This window comes from Rhinolophus sinicus, linkage group LG17, assembly GCF_036562045.2.
Source record: "Rhinolophus sinicus isolate RSC01 linkage group LG17, ASM3656204v1, whole genome shotgun sequence".
Taxonomy (NCBI): Eukaryota; Metazoa; Chordata; class Mammalia; order Chiroptera; family Rhinolophidae; genus Rhinolophus; species Rhinolophus sinicus.
Window position 1 is genome coordinate 1,874,735 of NC_133766.1, and position 18,486 is coordinate 1,893,220.

General features: G+C 54.4%; 1 protein-coding gene and 1 long non-coding RNA gene across 3 annotated transcripts in view; one reads left to right on the forward strand and one right to left on the reverse strand.

Moving 5' to 3' along the window:
* Nucleotides 1-545: 545 nt before the first annotated feature.
* Nucleotides 546-18,486, reverse strand: part of LMX1A (LIM homeobox transcription factor 1 alpha) — a 120,059-nt gene continuing 102,118 nt past the window's right edge. For both annotated transcript variants that reach the window (XM_019747321.2, XM_074322179.1), the window contains 5 exons: nucleotides 10,606-10,778; nucleotides 7,833-7,910; nucleotides 6,382-6,451; nucleotides 4,010-4,180; nucleotides 546-2,264 (listed from right to left, as the gene is read on the reverse strand). In XM_019747321.2, the coding sequence (XP_019602880.1) occupies nucleotides 2,104-2,264; nucleotides 4,010-4,180; nucleotides 6,382-6,451; nucleotides 7,833-7,910; nucleotides 10,606-10,778 (653 nt within the window). In that variant the 3' untranslated portion in view covers nucleotides 546-2,103. The remainder of the gene's footprint in view (nucleotides 2,265-4,009; nucleotides 4,181-6,381; nucleotides 6,452-7,832; nucleotides 7,911-10,605; nucleotides 10,779-18,486) is intronic.
* LOC141569330 (uncharacterized) lies at nucleotides 2,791-3,468 on the forward strand. Its single transcript, XR_012492855.1, has 3 exons — nucleotides 2,791-2,877; nucleotides 3,080-3,208; nucleotides 3,402-3,468. It is a non-coding gene; the product is annotated as an uncharacterized LOC141569330 (long non-coding RNA).

Below are 18,486 nucleotides of genomic sequence, written 5' to 3' on the forward strand. Positions count from 1 at the left end.
GTGTCCCTGTTGACAAAACACCCATGTCCCCTGGTTCCCTGCCCACCGTCCGTGCCCCTGAATCAACAACAGCTCGTTTGTAAGAGGTTTTTAATTTCATCTTAGTTTGCCAAGGTTGAGGAGTGGAATAAAGATCTCTACGCGTTCACCCACATGGCATCTGCTACATTCTTCAGCGGACGTTTTCCATAGAGGTCTGCAGGGCCCCACAGCGTCTGCCCGATTCCCACTTGCCAGACTAGTTGGGGTTTCTGGGGGGCTTGCATAAATTATAAACAAGGGCACAAAAATCACACAACACAGACGCTACTGTAAGGGGATGTGTCCCTCTGGCCTGGCAGAGACTGATGGGCACGAGCCGCTGGTCCAAGGCTCCGACGTCCCAGGAGTGAGGCCAGGCTGTCCCGGCCCCGCCCCCAGACGAGGCCCGGCTGGCCCCGCCCCCAGATGAGGCCCGGCTGGCCCCGCCCCCAGATGAGGCCCGGTGGCCCCGCCCCCACACGAGGCCCCGCTGGCCCCGCCCCCAGACGAGGACGGGCTGGCCCCGCCTTCCCCAACCCTGGCTCCGGCTCCTCAGGCCTCGTTGCACAGAAGCAGCCCACCCTAGCACCACAACGGGGAACGGGATTTGGTGCCGTCCCCGTGTACAATGGCAGCTGGGCCCTCTGTGCTCAGGTCAGAAAAGCGAGGCTGAAGGAGGGGCCGCGGGTGGCCCTGCACCCATGCACCTCTGGGAGCGCCGAGAGGCTGCTCGGAAACAGACCCCTAGACCAGGGCTCAGCGCCCTTTCGATGAAAAGAGCCAGACAGCACAAATAGCATTTCAGGCTTTCGGGGCCACACACACTCTGTTGCATATTCTCCTTCGCTTTTCCTTTCTTTTAAAACTGTAAAAACCATCCGTAGCTGGCCGGCCATAAACATAGCCATGCAGGCCGCAGCTTTCCACCCCTGGTCTGGAAACCACGGCGCCCTGCACTGAACCCTCAGCCACAGCCTCCTCCTGCCTGAAGGACCCTGGCATCCCCCTGGCTGCCCTGCACTGGTGTCTGCAGCCCAGGCTTTGCACAAGGGACCTTGGCAGGCAGAGTTGTCCCTGGGCCCCAGAAGCCCTCCTGCTCTGCACCCCCAGAGGTCCTCCTTCGCTTTGTGACCGGTCTGGTTGTATTTTCAGCAGATCTCAGAGGCTCGTCCCAGCCCTGCTCGCACGTCCCACAGTGAGGGCGTCCACACTGCCAGCCTCACCCCACACTTAAGATAATGACGCTCGAGAGCAGAACTGACTTTCCCAGCACCACCAACAACCACATGTCAGAATTTAAAAGAGCCGAAGAGTCTGGGCTTTAGACTTTCTAAGTATGTGATCAGGGATTGTTTTGTCCTCCAAGCCCAGTGACTCCACCCCAATGAGAGCAAAAACTCACGAGAGACACTGCCAGCCACACAGCGTGGCTGCCCAGACCTCCGCGACACTCCCTGACCGCAGACCCTCGGAGCTGTGGACCTGGGTCGAGCAGCCCCTCCACCCTGCCAACAAGTCCCTTCGAACTAAAAATAAAGTTTATAAAAGTAAATTATCTCATTTTATAACTTAAGTGCATCAAGCATTTCCTTAAATATAGCTCACACTGAAAATAAAGTCACTTTTGCTGTACAGTTGGTGTCTGCCATAGGTAGGAATAAACTTTGATGATAAAGGATGGAAGGCTACACACTCACGCACACGTCTGTCTGTCTGCTCGCCTGTCTATGGGTGTACGGAGGGATAGACCTCACCTCTTGACGAGAGCTTCCCCAGAACAGTGGGAAGTTGTTAGGAGTCTCTAGGTACCTAGTCTGCACGAGAATGTCTACAGTAAAAGTCCCTGTCCTCGGTGATAAACACGTCTTCAGACCTAACGCTAAGACTCTTATTAGAAACATTAAACTATGCAATCGTTATGTATTCGGTCTTTGGAAATGCCCAGAGCATCATACAACAGCATCCCCGACAAAAGCCCCTCCCCAGCCCACCTCTTCCCGGCCTCCCCATCCTCAAGCCAGCGACCCCTCACAGATATGGGTGTCCCATACGGGAGCCTAGCCACCAGCTCAAAGGGAGGACTCAAGAGGTGAAGTAAGAATTCTGCATGGAGTACAGGTGGTCAATGGGGTTCCCCACCCTGGGCTGCAGGGGCCCGGCTTCTGAGGTTGCTAGGAAACAGTCACCCAGGTTACTGAGGGAGGTGTCATCACTATCCAGGTCGTGGAAAAGAGGCTCAGCACCTGAAATGGAGATGAAACAGTGGCATGAGGGACGGGAGCAGGGACGCAGCTCAGCGCTGGGAAACTCGTCTGCACCCAGCGAGTGTGGCCTGAGCATGTCCCCAGGAGAAGAGGGCGATGGGGTGCCTGGGGCGGGATAGAGGTGATCTGCACGGAACAGGAGGAGGGAGCACAGGCCCTGTCCACACCACGAATCTAGTGACTGAAGCGCAACAGCTGGAAACAGTGTAAACCAGGAGACGACAGCGCTAAACTGAGGTCAGCGGAAGTAAATGCAGAACCATCTAGGGCTCCTGTAGGGCTCGACTGCAGACGGGGTTCTTAGGGGGGAGGGGGAGAAAACAGCAGGGCTCTGAACGAGGCTGGGGAACCCTCGTCATCGGGCTTGTCCTGCAGCTTCAATTACTCGTTTTACTACAGGACGCATCACGGGGACCTTTATGTAACAAGACCCCTGGGACTCGGAAGATGTAAGAATCTGCCAGGAAGTCATTTGCCGTTTTCCCACAGCTGTGGACAGGTACAGATGTCACACGCGACCTCTAAGGAGGCAAAGACGGTGGCCGGCAAGGGAGCAGGCATGACCACGTCCACGCACACGTGAGGGAGTGCGGTGAGTGTGCGGTCCTGGGAGGCTGGGGCTCCGCCAGCGTTTGGGGACACATGACATGGGGAAATGAGCAGAATTATTTTAAATGAAGGCAAAGAAGAGGTTGTTTGACAAAATCTGTGAGCTGAGCCATCTGTCTCTGATCCTGTTTTGAAGGGTTGCTGAATAAAATTTCATTTTTAGCTACCAGGTTTATTTATTGCAGATGTCCTGGTCCAGATGAATGCATCGCATAGGCCACTGACCGTCTCTGGATAAAACTCTGGTGCCTGCATTTGGGGTGAACTTCAGCCCTCACTCCAGAGCTCACCCACCCCATCAGCAAGCCGGGCAGGTGAGTGTGGGGGGTCCCTCAGGTCTCCACACACCAGCATTTAAAGCACCCCCACTTTGGATCGGGTGGGCTGGGCTGGGGGGTGTACTTTTCACTTCACGAGTCAGATTTGGCTTCCGGAATTACATTAGGGCAGCTAACTTCTGTCCGCAACACACAGTCCAATTAGAACATTTGTTTTTGGGGCTTTTAGAGCGTTGCTTCACGTGACTGTTTGCTGAATCAGGGCCTCTGCTTGTGTCACGCTGCTACTGCTCACAAACACCTAAGTGTGGCATCTGGCACGGAAGGAACGACCTGGGAAAGTCCATCGCCACACGCAGGCTGGCATTCAAAGCACCACCTCCTAGTAAAACCAGCAAAGAGGCAGCTTTGAAGAGGACGGTAAATGGAAGCACCGCAAAAGAACAGGTGTGCGGGTCTTCCTTCTGTGACCCCAGGATAGTTTGGGGGGAGCTGGGGGTGCTCTGCAGCTCCCGGGAGCATCTGAGAACCATGCTGACGTGTTTGGGAGGGAATGAGGAAGCAAGCTGTGGAAGGGCCCTGTGGGGTGCCGGGCCTGTGGGCCATGGGGGGCCACCTTGAGGACAGCAATGGGGCAGCTGACCTTGGAGAGCTTCCTTGAAATGTGTCATTAAAACAAAGGTGAACGTCACAGAGGTTCCTTCTTGGGCAGTGGTGACCACCGCTGGGCGGACACAGCTGGAGCATTTTTCTTCCTGGGTCTTGGTTTCCTCATTTATAGCATGGAGGGGACATCAGGGTTCCCAGCCTGTGCCCTACTAAGGGGGACCCCCTTACCATAGGGATGCATGTGGTCTCCAGGCATCTGCGGTGGGGTAAGGCCCTGTCGGAAGGGGTCCGAGCTGTAGACACTCTGCTCGATGGCCAGGAGCTGCTGTGGGGTGGGCAGAGCCGTGTAGGGGTTCATGATCCCTTCCATGCCAGCACTGCCACCACCATTCGTCTGAGCTGTGGGACAAAGAAGACGGCTGATGATTGCGTGCAGCACAGCGTGCGCTGCTGGGAGAGAGGGAGGGTCTTCTGACATCACAGCCCCCACTGCAGGGCTCCCTGCTGAGCACCGGCCTTCGCTTTGGCTCCTTAGAGAAGAGGGTGAGGCCAGGTGAGGGCCACGCAGGGAGCCCTGGACTTCCTGTGGCGTGTGCTAGGTCCCAGAGCCTGTCGCTGCCCGGCCACGTGGGCTTCCCAGGGCTGCTTCAGTGTCCTCACAACATGGCAGCTGCTTGCCCAGAGTGTGCGAGCCAACAGAGCAGGAAGCAGAAGCCGCCATGTCTTTCATGACCCAGCCTCAGGAGTCACACCCCAGGTCAGCCCTACTCAGTGTCTGTGGGGACCACACAGGGTGTGACCACCAGGTGACAGGCATCACAGGGGGCTACCATGGAGGGTGGTGACCACTCAGCTGTGCAGCCAATGTAAATCACTTTATTTTGCTTCCTGAGTCCTGGTTTCCTCGTTGATATAATGGATGGGAATGAGGTAACATCCCTGGGTCCCAGCCTGTGCCCATAAGGGCCTTTAGGGACCGTGTTGGAGGACCCTGGAGCACTTCCTTGAAATGTATCATCAGAACAAAGGCATCTGATGTTATACACAGGTTTGCAGACACTGGAGTGGACGAATCTAAAGACCCTTCTAGCATCACCCCACTGAGAGTCTGTCAGTCAGTGGGGGACAGTGACACTGGCTGGGCCGACCTTGGGGACCTGCCATCCAGATTCCAGGAGCACTTTGGAACCATAACTGGCTACCGGGCGCACAGTTTTACGAGAAAAGGGGGACTCAGTTCCCCCTGGCCCACAATGCGCGGTTCTCTGAACAAGGTCCTATCAGCTCCCAGACACTGCTTCCCGTCTTTTGCTTAGAATTCCTCAAGGTCCCACGCACTGCGAGTTTGTGTTCTAATGACGTCTTGAGGCGTCCCTCTCCCTTTGGGCCTGATGGCCTACAGGGAGTCAGCTCGTGGCATCTGGGACCCTCTTTGACCATCTCGGGGTTCTGTGCAAGAGCTGTTCTTAGCACAGCCTAGAGCAAGGGGTGGAGATGGGCGGGGCTCAGGTCTCCACCTTCCCCAGACCCAGCCTGTCTCCCTGCCCTTCCTGAGCAGCTGTCTTGTCCTGTTTTAAGACACTGTTTGCCTCGAGGGAAGAAGCTAAGGGAACTCCTTGCTTCAAGAGTCAAGTCCTCGATGGAGCCTAGCCCCCGTATCAAGCACGAGGCCATGCAGGAATGAGGGGCTCTGCTTAGGGGCCTGACAACCACGGCCCCCAGGCGTGGCCCACAGACCAGCAGCAGTGGAGTTTGTTAAAGATGCAGCATCTCAGGGCCCACCTGGGCCTTGGGAATCGGAGCCTGTGCTTCACTGAATGCCAGGCGGTGCGCAGGCATGCTGAGGGGTGAGCCTCCCCGCTGTCGGGGCACATGGACCGCTCAGGACTAGCCCTTTAAGGATGATATAGTTTTCCTTGATTTTTTTCTTTACGTTCCTTGAAGGCTCACACATCTGACCTTCACTCCCTCCCCACTGAAAGCATGAGGGTACGTGCAGGCAGGGGTGCAGGTAGAGTGCGAGGCCCAGTGGCACGCAGAATCAGGGAGGGCTTCCGGCCCAGCTGCATCCCTCACTCGGCTAGGACCCACGCAGTCTCGCAGAGCCTGTATGCTCGTCCTTCCGTGACATGGGGACAACGGGAAGGTCTGCTCACCTCAGGGTGTCGGCAGGTGTGAGAGCACTCTGGGAACTACCAACGTGCTCGATCCACCAAGCCGGGGTCTGTCAGCTGACTGCCGCTATTTCTACCATGTTACATGAGTTTGGAAAGCGGGAAGTCACTGTGCTGTCTTCTGTTGAGTTGAGTTGCTTGGAAGGAGGGGACTGGGCAGGATGACAGTCTGAGGCGACACTGACACGGCCCCGACTCTCCTAGGGGCGCGGACCAGCAGGCCTCTCTCAGGGTGAGTGCCACCTCCCGTCGGCAACTCTGGGCCTGCAGCCCAGCCATTGAGCAGCTGGCACAGCTCAGGCTCGGTTCTCAGCGGGAGGTCCCAGCTCCCATGCGGTTGTGTACTGGGCCTCCCAGAGCCCATGAAGGTCATTCACAGGCCTGGGCAGTGGGGGCCGCGGGGGTAGAGGCCCGCCCCCCACTTACCGGAGCTCAGCCTCTGGCTGTTCTGCTGGTCTTGCTGCTGCTGCTGCTGCCGCCGGGCCAGCTTCTTCATCTGACGAGGAGAGGACCACACGGTCAGAGGTCAGGAGGCTGCAGCAGGCCCCGGTGTGGGGAGGGCCCGTGTGTAAGGCAGAGGGACAGGCTCCCTGGCTGTGACTCATCAAGGAGCCATGCCTGAGAAACAGTGCCCAAGCTCCCCGGGTCCCAGCACAGGGCTCTTTGCTTCACCGACGTGGAAGGGCAGCTGGCTTGGTAGCAATACTGTGGCAGCCGCAACGGGGGCTCCCCAGCAAACAGGACATGCTGTGTGTGTGCTATGACAGTTGCACGTGAGGCACGAGTGTGGGGGCTGGGCCTGCCTTCCAGGTTAGACGTGCAGCCAGAGGCCGCAGACCCCATGCGACTTGGGATGTGCCAAGAGACTGTCCCGCACACACTGCCCGACCTGCTCGTCCTCGTGTTTGACGTGCCCACCAGGAGGGTCAGGCCTCCAGGTAAGGACCTCACCTCCCTAAGTGCCCAGTTAGCAACCAGACTTCCTGGAAGGAACATTTTAACCCAATGTTTCTCAAACTGTGTTCCATGGAAGGATAGGGTTCCAGGAAATGTTAATATACTGTGTGTGTGTGTGTGTGTGTGTGTGTGAAACGTTAGGTTAAAAGAAATTCTTTACTGCAAGATTTCTGAGCTCCAAACGTTCTCTGCGCTTTATGAACCCACAGGCTCCAGGTCCTCTCAAACCTAATAAACCATGAAAGCCTTTCGTGGAAAGGGCCACAGAAGACACACCAAGACCCTGTCCTGAGGAATTCAGCGGGGGACATGACACCTTAACCAGTCAGAATCAGACACTGAGAGATTAACTTATCACCCAGTAAAGATCAGGGCTTTAAGGGCCACAGGATGAATGATTAGCATAGAAACATAAATGAGTAAAAGGTCTAAAACAAACCAAAGATCTCGGCCAGGGGTACAGCCCCTGGGGGTCCAGAGGACAATAGGAAGGTTTGGTCCTACGTAGGGGGTGGGGTGCACTGGAGAGACGGTGAGGCATCACTGTGTCCCAGGCCAGTCACACGTGGACCACGTAGGTTTCTCTTTGAAATTCTAAAAGGACTTTGGTATCTGGGTTAAATGAACGTGTTCTTATCAGAAGACCCAGAAAGACATTTATTCATGCCGACGGCTGGCCAGATTCACAGTCACGGACACTAGGAGAATAAAAGACATTTCACTAAAACTAACGCCCCATCTCTGCCCCACTGCACGGCTGCTGTGGCTGAAATGATTGTTGGCCACAGGATGTTTGAATCAAGAGCAGGCCTTGAGCCAGTGAGTTCTGGTTAGAACCCCCGTCAGCAAGCACGACACCCTACAGGTTCATTTCAGGAAACCAGCCACACAGAGACAGACAGAAGTGAGGAGACGGCTACCTTAGCTCGCTGGTTCTGGAACCACACCTGGACCACACGGACGCTCAGCCCTGTCTCTGCAGCCAGAGTCTCCCTCACCTTGAAAAAACGGAGCATTAGAAACACACAAACATTGGCAAGTCACAGCAGGAGGCAGATGGTTCCAACGCAGGCAGCACGGGGAGGCCTGCAGGCCACGGCTCACAGAGGAGCTAGGTCGTGGCTCACGTCCAGCAACGTCCCAAACACAGAACATCGCTTCCGGCAGGGGAACAGACGGCACTTCACCAGGGAAAGAGGAAGGGGAATCCTCGTTGTGTAGAGGTGCACTCCCAGAGGTGTGTCTGGGTTTCTCTCACCCTGGGCATCAGGCCTTCACATGGTTCCCAGACATCACTGACAAGACCTGTCGTGCTCTAGCTGCACGCGCATGTGCGTTAGCCCATTTACAGAGAACTGGGGGTGCAAGGCATGTGGAAAAACAAGTGGCTCTCTCTTGCTCTCTTCTCCTGCCCAAATTCAGTCACCTAAATCTTTGGCTCTGTCCCTCACAGCTCTAGGTGACTGCGTATTTCATGAGTATTTTTTTTTACGGTTACTCTGCGTGAGCCCTGCCCAAAAAGCGTAAGACAGGAGTCGTCGGGAATGTGGGAGAGCAAGGCAGAGAGCTCTCGGGCAGGCACAGACGCTCTGGCCACGCACACGCGGCCACTGGGAGCCCCGTCACCAAGAGATGTGTTTACACATCCGCCCTCCATGCAGGGACACGGTGAGGGGCTGGTTAGATTCCGGGAAGCAGATCGGATGGAAGGAACTCCATGCATATACACACCAGTACGTGAACTGGAGGCCTTGGGGAGTCGTTGCCTCCTTCAGCCACTTGGGCTGAGGCTCAGGAGAAGTGGGGTGATTAGACCAGATTTTTAAAGCACATCCTTCTGCTAAGTAAATTAAACAGCAGTGTGCCCAGGGGCCCACCTCCATCCACCTGCTGAAACCCTATCCGTCCTCCAGGGGCCCAGCTCAGCAGCCACCTGTTCCACAAAGCCCTGCTGATTCCCCGGACTGCGGTGACCTTGCCGTTCCCTCGGCTCCCGTGGCCCCTGGCTGCCCGTCTGTTCTGGTCCTCAGAGCGCTCTGCCCAGGGTGCAGTTGTGTGTGCACAGGGTCCTCCTCGCCGGTAGCCTGGAGGCCAGGGCAAGCACTGGGCACAGGCCACAGAGGCTGGGAGTTTGGTGCACATATGAAAGTAAGTAAATACACCACAAGTGGCCATTTGTCCCCATGCAAGCCAACTCCAGGGTTATTTCACTTTCTACCAGCACCTCCCCTGGAGCAAGGAAAGAGAAAGGAGGTGTGGTGACGTTCCCATGTCAGAAGTGGCAGTGGACTATTTTATTGTCCAGCCAATGTCCCCCCTTTCCTGCCCCACTGCCCCCATGGGCACACACCTCACACCGGGCTCAGCCACACGACTTGTCTGGTCATGGAATGTGAGTGGATGTCACGTGCGTGATGCCCAGGAGAGGCTCCCGTGGGTTTGCCCGGTGTGACATGTCCTCTTGTCTCTGCCATCCTCAGAACAGCCCGCCCAAGTGGCCACTGTTCCGCCATCTGAAGGACGGACAGGTGAACCACGCCTGAACCTCAGCCCCTCTGGGCCACAGCCGACGCACCCTGGGAGCAGGCACTCAGCTTGCTGGGAGCCACCAAGATTTTGTTTGTTATTGCAGCCAAAGCTGACTGATACAGAGAGGGATGCACGAAAAAGAATGCTCATAATTTTTAAATGCATTTCCTCCATGAATTTCAATTAAAAGGCTTTTGTATCTTTGTTGCATAAATGACAGTAAATGGGGTACTTAATAAACGGACACAGCTATTTGTGGCACAGACGGCTAATTGTCCCCAATACCGATTCTCTCCTTCCTCCAATTAACAATCAAATCCCCATGTTTTAGCGGAGCACATGGCCACCCAGACAGGCTCATTTCCCAGCCCCCTGGGTGGAGGTACAGCCACAGGCTTACATTTCGGCCAACGCACATGAACGGAAGTGGTGTAAGAGCCGCTGGGTGTGCCCTTAACAAGGCAGCAGCTTGCCTTCCACTCCCTCTTTCTCCACCAGGGTGGCTGGGAAAAACGGTGACAGAAGCAGCTCTTGGGCCACGTGATGTACAACAGAGTACCCTCCAGCCCCAGCTTTGGACTGCTCCCCTGCGGACGGTGACGTAAGAGAGAAATAAGCTCCCATCTCATTAAACCACTTAAGTTTTTCTTTGTTTGTTTCATGAAACTTCACAGCAGCCTGACCTGTAACAGCCCCCACCCCCAAATGGGAAACCCAAACACCCATCAACAGGTGACTGGACAAACAACCTGTGGGTCAACCAGATGGCAGAGACTGTTTAACACAGGAATGAAGGAACTACCCCAAGGGCAAACCCCCAAATCACCACCCCGAGAGGAACAAACGACACCAAACAAGACTGCACATTCCAGACACTGCAGTGTTACTCTTTGTCAGACCCCTCGTGGCACTGTCATCCCACTGCTCTCCACGAAATTAAAGGTGGGAGCAAGTGGCCCGCTGGAGTGGGCGTGTGTGCACAAAAGCACGGGAAGCTGCTGCTATGGCTTCAGTGACCCCCGGAGTGTCCGGCCGGGCAGAGGCCACCGCACAGACTGACCGGCCCCCTAGCGCCCTTACCGCAGGGGCCCTTCGACACCCCCACGGCAAGTGGGCACACAGAGAAGCGGGCCCAGCCCCCCTCCTCCTGCTCCGCTCCCGTACCTTTCTGCATGGCTTGGACGACACTTCGAACGACGCCTTGAACGCTCTCCTCTGCTGGGTTGTCAGGATGGTTCTGGGACGTTTGGGGCGCTTATGGTCCTTGCCGTCCTCAGCGGCTCCTTTCCCTGTCCCGTGGGCAGACTTGCAAAGGCTTTCTTCATCATCACTTTTGCCTAGAAGAAGCAGGAGACAAGGTGTTGAGCCCCTCAAAGCCACTCCCGGGAGCTGTGCTAGTCTACAAAAAGGCCCTTGGGTCCCCGTTCCCAGCACGGCCTTATATCAAGTGCAGCGACCCCTGTGGCACTGGCCTGACAGTCTCCAGGAAGGGCTAAGGAAGATTCTTCCAAAAGCCAAGACGGGAACCAGACAGCCCGCCAATGCAGCCCAGCCCTGTCTCCCAGCTGTGACCTCAGGCAAGCGACTTCATGACTCAGTTTCCTGACCTGCAAAACCAGGATATAAGAAAACCTACTTCACTGGAGTTAATGGGGGGATCAAATGAGTTGACCAATAAGGCACTCAGAAAGCTGCTTGGCATAAAATAAATGCCCCCAAAGTGTTGATTTTAGTGCTGTCTTAGATGTCATTTTTCACATCTAGACCCGGAAAACTTACAAACATGACTGGTTCAGAGGCCACAGGGGCCCACCCTAGCTTACCTGTGGGTACAGATAACTGAGAATGGACAGATTACACAGGTGGTTAGTCTACAAAATACATCTCTATTACAGTAACTGTATCTATTTATATTTCTGTAAATTCCTTCAACTTTCTAAGCGGTAAGCAACGCAAGGGGGAACTTTAGAAGGAAATATAGCTCCCAGTCTGTGTCACATTCTTTCCCAGGCCGCCTCTTGCATCCCACAGACTTTACACTCCTGAGAAGGTGCTTCCAGGCCCTGGGAAATGCCCGTGAGGGAGACACGTCCACACTCAGCACTAAAAGCCGTGGCGGTTGTGTGCCCCCCACAAAGCACTCTCACAGGGACCTCACTTCTGCCCAGGTCCTCCCAGAGCTCAGCCGTCCTTACTCCTCCAGCAGAAACCTTTGTCCCAAGGGCCCCCAGCTCCATTCTCCCAATCGGGTCTCCTTCCAACCACTTCTGTAAATCCAGGATGAAAGACCTACTGTGTGTGCGCTGCCCCGCTTTGTTCCTCGCCAGCCCTGCCCTGTGACGGATGCTCATTTGCATACGCGTTTTAGCTGAGACTGCAGTGGAGTTCTGCGGCTCTGCTGGACCCAAAACACTTATTTTATCTGCAAGGACAGTGGCTGCTTCTCTCCGTGAACATTTAGACGTACAGTTAGAACAGGAAGGGACAGCAACCTGTGAGCTTCCTGAGGGCATGACCCTTTCAGTGTAACTGAACAGGGTGTCCAGCCAGCTCTGCCCTCCGTAGGAAGACGGCCCCCTACACAGGTCACCGCCTGCGCTGAGGCTTGGTTTCCTCATCTGCACTCCAGTGACAACTGTCACCCAGAGGGAGGCACAGGGGTTGAGCTGCCACATGCAAAGCGAGTACCGTGGCCCCTGCACACAGGAGGCTCTGGATGGATGGTGTTGGGTGGACATCTTTCACTCTGCCTTGCACCCCTTCATGGTACAAATGAAAACCCCAAAAGATTACAGAAGACTCATGACGAGAAGGGGCTGCTCTCCCAGGGACCACTCAGCAAGCTGATCACAGACATACACGGACCTTGGTCTGAAGGTGGTTTGAGGGTCTTTCTGGAAGGATGTTTTCAGAATGGCAAGGGGGGCGGGAAACAAGCACATAAGCACTAAAAGCCACAGGGAAATATGAGGCCCCCATAGGAGGATCAACAGTAGAAAAACTACCGCTCAGACACCCCACAGCCCGGGCCTCAGTGAGGACAGTTCTCTCTGCTGGAGGGGTCCTCGGGGGCAAAGGGACGCTCCTCTGGTACAGATGACCCCTTTGGTCACCTTTCCGACAGCCCACCCCAAGGACCACGTAGAGCTGCAAGGCAGGTGACTCAAAGGGCTGAGTCTGGAACAAACGAGTGTGATGTCCAAAGTACAGAAGATGTTTTAAAATGCGCCTGTGGGAATTCGGAAGCCTCATGTCTTCTGCCCCTAACATGGGGTTTCATACATGCCCCATGGAGTCAGCCCGACCCCCACAGTGTGATGCAAACGCATACTGATAACTAGGATGGCATGACTCATGGAAACGCTCAAGTCTAACATCGCGCTGGATTCCATGGTAATGGCTCATCCATCCGCACGGGCACCTTTCCGGAGGGCAACATGATGGGGCATCGCTAAGCACTGGCTTTGGCGCCACCCAGGCTCAGCTGGGCATCTTCCCTCTAGCAGCTATTCGTGTGATTTGGCACAAATTCTCAGGACTCAACGTTTCTCATCGGGGAGAGAAACAGAACTAAACGAGATGACGTGTCTAGAATGGGACGGGCGCTTAGTAAACCATCATCGTCGTCATCATTTCAACATCAAAGACGTACTCTTGAGCTGAGACACATGTTTTTTGTTAGTAAGAGTTGCATATAGATGGGAGTCTGGGTTAAGGCTTTACACGCAAGTGTTTGTTCCTCCCTCGTTGCAGACATGACCCCAGCCAACACTGGGAGTTGCTTTTGCAGAATGTGAGCGTCAGAGAGCCTCTGAAAAGGAAGAGAGAGAGAGGGAAAGGGGTCGGGGCTGGTTCTGGAAGGAAGATGGAATTGCTGTAGTTGGTTCAGAGCCCAGAGGCAGGACGGCGGAAGCCCTGGTGTCTTCGATGGTTGTCACAGCCCTCAGCCTTGCCTGGCACATATGCACCCTTACCAAGAACCACTATTCCATCAATGGACGCAGGGTGGCAGACCATGACCCAAGCTCGCCCTCGGTGGGCATTTTTGGAGGAAGTAGAAAGACCACAGGTGGCTGCTCATATATTCTCTCCACCTCCCGATAGGAAGAGATGAAAACATTTGTTTCCAGAAAAGAAGGGGGCAGGAGAGGGAAGGGCGGGGGGGAGTCGAGGACCAGATTAAGGCTTATGTCTGGATGTTTCTCTTGTCTTTGGGGTGCAGCTTCTCCTCTCTGCTGCTCGGTATCGTACTCTCTTCTGTCTCCTCAAATCCATCCCTTTTTGCCCTCCAAGAAGCAGGTCATGCTCCAGAGTAGGGCGTCTGCAAACATTTACCAAAAAAAGCCAGAGAGGAAATGTTTTACTCTTTGCAGACCTCACGGTCTCCATCGCAGCCGCCCGACTCTGCCATCAGAGCGCGCGAAGGCAGCTGCAGACGGTATGAACCGGCATGGCTGTGCGTGAACCAACGAAATTATTTCCCTGAACAGCCTGAATTCAGCCTGAGCCCGACTCTAGGCCCCTCCTGCCCCCTGGTCCCATTGCTCCAGGCTCTGACTCGGGGGGCAGGAAGCCCTGCTAATTGACACCGAGGAGGAAATGATTATCATAGTTTGCTGTGTTCCTTCCCACAGTCAATAACACACTTAACAGAAAATGCCTCCAACTAAACAATCACCCGTGTGGACTTTGAGGTATCCTGGCAGATCTGAGCCAGAGAGATTCTGAAGGTGAAGGGACGGAGAGGCCCCTGACACCTCTAAAGTGAATACAGGTGCCACGACCCAGCTGTCAGGGGGAAGGCAGGCCATCAGAAACCACCGCCCGGCTCTGTCCTCTGTGCCGTAAATATTATGGGCTCAGCGGAGCTGCTGACTCCCCTGGGAGAATTTCCAGCCTGCCTGGGATGTCACCGAGACTCCCTCCTTCTCTCTCAGGGGGTGCAGGCCAGCCTGGCTCTGATGCCCGCTTCTTCCCGCAAATATGCACTGCCTGAAATATACACTTAGTGATTTGCCCATGAGCAAGTTCTAAGAAAGCCAGGAGATTTCCCTTGGAACCCTGGAACAGGAACACTGGGGAGCAGAAGATGAAGAAACGCCTTCAAACGGCAGGGAGGCAGGAATGGAGGGAGGGGAAGCCCCTCGGGGTGCCAGAAGCGCCCACACCCAGATGCAGACCCAGCGGTCCCTCATAATTTAAGCTGACACCCCTCAGCGGAGATGAAAGCAGCACCACTCGCCATCTCTGACTGCAAATGTCAGCATCCCTGGGGGCCGTGCGGACCTAGCACAGCAGCCCTCTGACTCCTCGTGGGGAAGTCCAGAGATGACGTCTCCAGCACAGCCCACAGGACTGAAATGAATTTGCTTGGCCCACAGTTTGAATGCGTATCTCAGAACCTTTCCTGCCCCTTTCTTGTACAAAAATCTGGAATGGCTCAGGGTTGTTACTCCCCTGGCCGGTCCTCCCGCTCGTTTATGACATAAACAATCCCAGATGAAAGCCCCAGCCGCGGTTTACAGCCCTGCCGTGGGCTGCACCACCTGTGGGGTCTCCAAGATTCATTTCAGGTTGTTGGAAAAAATCCCAGCAGCCCATAAATAGGCCAGAGATCTGAGCTTGGCCGGGAGGCGAGAGCGAAGGAGGGAAGAGGCAGGAACAGGCCTCAGATGGGTCCGAGTGATGAGCCCCATAAATGTCCTGCAGGCAGGGGTGGGGGGGCATGGTTAGAGGAAGGGTCTGGGGCTTGTTGTGGGGAGACGGGAGGGAAAGAAGCCAGGGAGGGGCTTGTGAAGACAGGGTAGACAGGAAGCTATCTCTGTCACTGCCCTGCGTCACAGGACTGGACATTCGCCTCCCAACCCAGCACAGCAGTGCTTAGCTCCGACGCAATTAAAACCCAACGGCAAGAAGTGAATTCTCTAGAATAGCCAAGTCCCAGCAGCTACTGTTTTGAAACTGCTTATGCATCTTTCTTTAGACCCAAACCGGGTGCCTGTAGAAGATGTGACTGGAACTTGTACAGTGGGTGTTTCACTCACTCAGCATGTCCTGTGGGCTCATGTGTCAGGCACTGCACGAGGACAGTCTGGGGTACAGAGAGGGTGCCAGCCCGCCTCCCCCGCTCTCACAGAGACCCCAGTTACTGGGGGAGAAAGATCAGCACCAAAATAATAACCCTGCTCAGAGGACCTGGGAGAGGGGGCTGGGGAAAGTGAGAGTGCAGGTGTCACTCGGATAGAAAATGAATGACACAGAGACTGAACAGAAGTTACAGGTAGAGAAAGAGAGGGGGCGTTTTACATCAAGAAAGCAGAACTTTTAGTGGCAGGGAAGCAAGTTCTTCATCTACAAGGTGATCTAAAACTTCCTACCCTTCCCTCAGACCTGACATGGCATCGTTTTACAATTGCATTGCTTCCCTATAACACCATGAGGCAGAAAATGGGTTATTAGCCTTTTTTTACAGATGAGTAAACTGAGTCCCCGAGCGGGCCACTCTGTCTTCCGTCCCTCTCCCTCTGCCCACTGGCCTGCCCGGTGGGGTTGTCGTGAAGACCCAAGGACACTTGCAGAATATCAGGAGCTGCCCAACCGCGGGTGGCGTCACTGTTATTAAAAGGTGAGGACAGAAAAGCTCACGAGAAAGGCTTTCGGTGGGGTGAGGGGGGAAGGATCGTCCACCCTGAGCTCCTGCTGCAAACCCACGTCTCAGTCCAAAAGTGACAGAGCCTATTTGAAACCCGGGTTCCCCCTGCTCCCCCCCTCACGCATGTCCCATCACTGCCATCCCCTCTCAGGGACGGTCTCCAATCCCAATGCACGAAGCATGTGCAGAGCAGAGCAGACAGAGGCCAAGCTGCACTCCTGAGTCAGGCTGTCAGTAGTGTCCCAAGAAAGACACCTTTGTTCGGCCATGTCCACTACAGTTGCTGTGCCAGGCGGGGGGAGGGGTGGCACGTCAGAGCCAGGGCATGCCAGCTCAGGCGTCCAGCAGGCCCCCGGGGGTGCTGGGCTCCCCTAAGGGAGGTCAGGCCACCCGCCACAGCCCGGTCCACCTCTCCTCTCTCCTCAGCTGGCTGGTGCTCAGGAAGGGGAAGCTTTATGCTCTGGAGGTTGGCGGGAAACGCGACAGTATTGGTCTTGATGGTGGAATTGCTGTGGATTTGCATCAAATTCAGGCCTTTGCACATTCGAACAGGACTTATGCTAACACAGAGGCACACAGGCACACACGTGTACACATGCGTGTACACGCACACATGCACTCTGCCTCTTTTCCTCTTTTTCCATTGCTTTCTCCTCCCCCTTTTAGTGAAAATACGGCCACATGCAACTCAAGCTTATAAGCACAGTGTAAATGTTGAATGTGTCTGTGCATAAATTTGTCATAAATTCAAAATACTGATACTCAGATGTCAGAAGATCCCTCCACACCAACATGCAACATTGATTCGAATCGAGTGTGGATACACGAACTAAATAAACACCATAACGTGCACAGCTTTGATTCAGCCAGCCCGAATCAGATGTCTGGGATGGGCGTCCATCTCGGTAGGAGCCCTTCGCTCAGCAGCCCAAGGTTCCCCAGGGTGGGGTGATATACACACGACGCTGTGTCCGGTTCCTACTAATCGGGTGTGAGTGTGTTTGCTCCCACTTAGGGAATGCCGTAAGTGGATCGGACACCGTATCTCTTTGGAGTACTCCAATTTTGCTGCATTAATTACTAGCCTTCGGGAGGATAAAGGTATCTGAGAAAATAAAATCGTTTCTAGGCAAGGTTGGAAGCCACAGGGTTACTTACCTCTCCAAACTGAAAAAGGCCCAGATGACACTCTTTGGGGGGCTGGGGGTTGGGGTGAGTTGGATAACACTCTCAATGTTCTCAACGTTCTCACAGAAGGGACCCCTCCCTGGACAAACTCACTGTGGACAAACTCGACGACCAAGGCTGATCAGATGGCCTGGGCCCTCCTTCGATGGAGACACCCTGCACTGACAGCTCTCTGCTGGTGTGGACACACAAGCCGAGGCCAACAGCCAGGCAGGTCTATGCCTCCAGGCAGGTCCATTCCACAAACCACTGATAGGCTCAGAAGAGCAGGGAAAGGTGAGAGCAGACACTTAGCCTCTGCACCTACCTCCATGCTCACCAGCTGTGTGACCTAAGGCAAATGACCTAACCTCTCTGAGCCATACCTCCCTTATTTGTAAAATCAGGGCAATCAAGACCTGCCAAGCTACCCTGAGAGGATTGCTAGAACTTAACAGTAGGGGTAGGTAAAAGAATTGGGGGGGGGGGGAAGTAGAGTACTATAAAAATGTAAGCTATTTTAAATAGTTTTGTTTTTACTATGCCTCTCGACTGCTCATGAACTTACTATAGACCCCCAGTGGCTGTGAAACATACGAGATAAGGAGGAGTGAACAAGGTCAACAAAGTCTCTGCCTTCCCACCTCTAGCAGCAGAGACAGGCGATGAATAAAACAAAGAAAAACTTAATTTAGTCATTGACGATGTGAAATGCTAAGAACAAAAGAAAAATAAAACCATGAGCCAAAGAACGGCTTGGGGGGCAGAGAGAACAGCTTCTTTTGGTCCCATAATTCTGCACCACCCACCACAAAGGTCCAAATCGATCTTCCTTGCAACCTCCCTCCCCTCCTTTTCATGTCAATCCCTCCCTTTTCCAATACTCAGAGCACACGTGTGTCTACCACAAACATTTCAGTTACTCAGGTATATGCAAATTAGAAGACAGTGCTTTAGGTTGTCTTGTTCTCCAACCATTTTAGCTGAAAACAGGATTTTAAGCTCTAAGTGTGCATTTAAAAAACACTGCCCTGGACCGATATAAGAATCATCCTTCTGGAGGCAGCAAAGCAGAGCACCTCACAGCAGTGCTTCAGGCTCAAATCAGTTCCTCCATTACTAGCTAGGGGTCTTGGCCACGGGGCGTCTACATGAAGCATTGGTTTTCCCATCTGTCAAATGGGGTTTAAAAGCACCTGCCTAAAAGGATAATTACAACAGTCAAA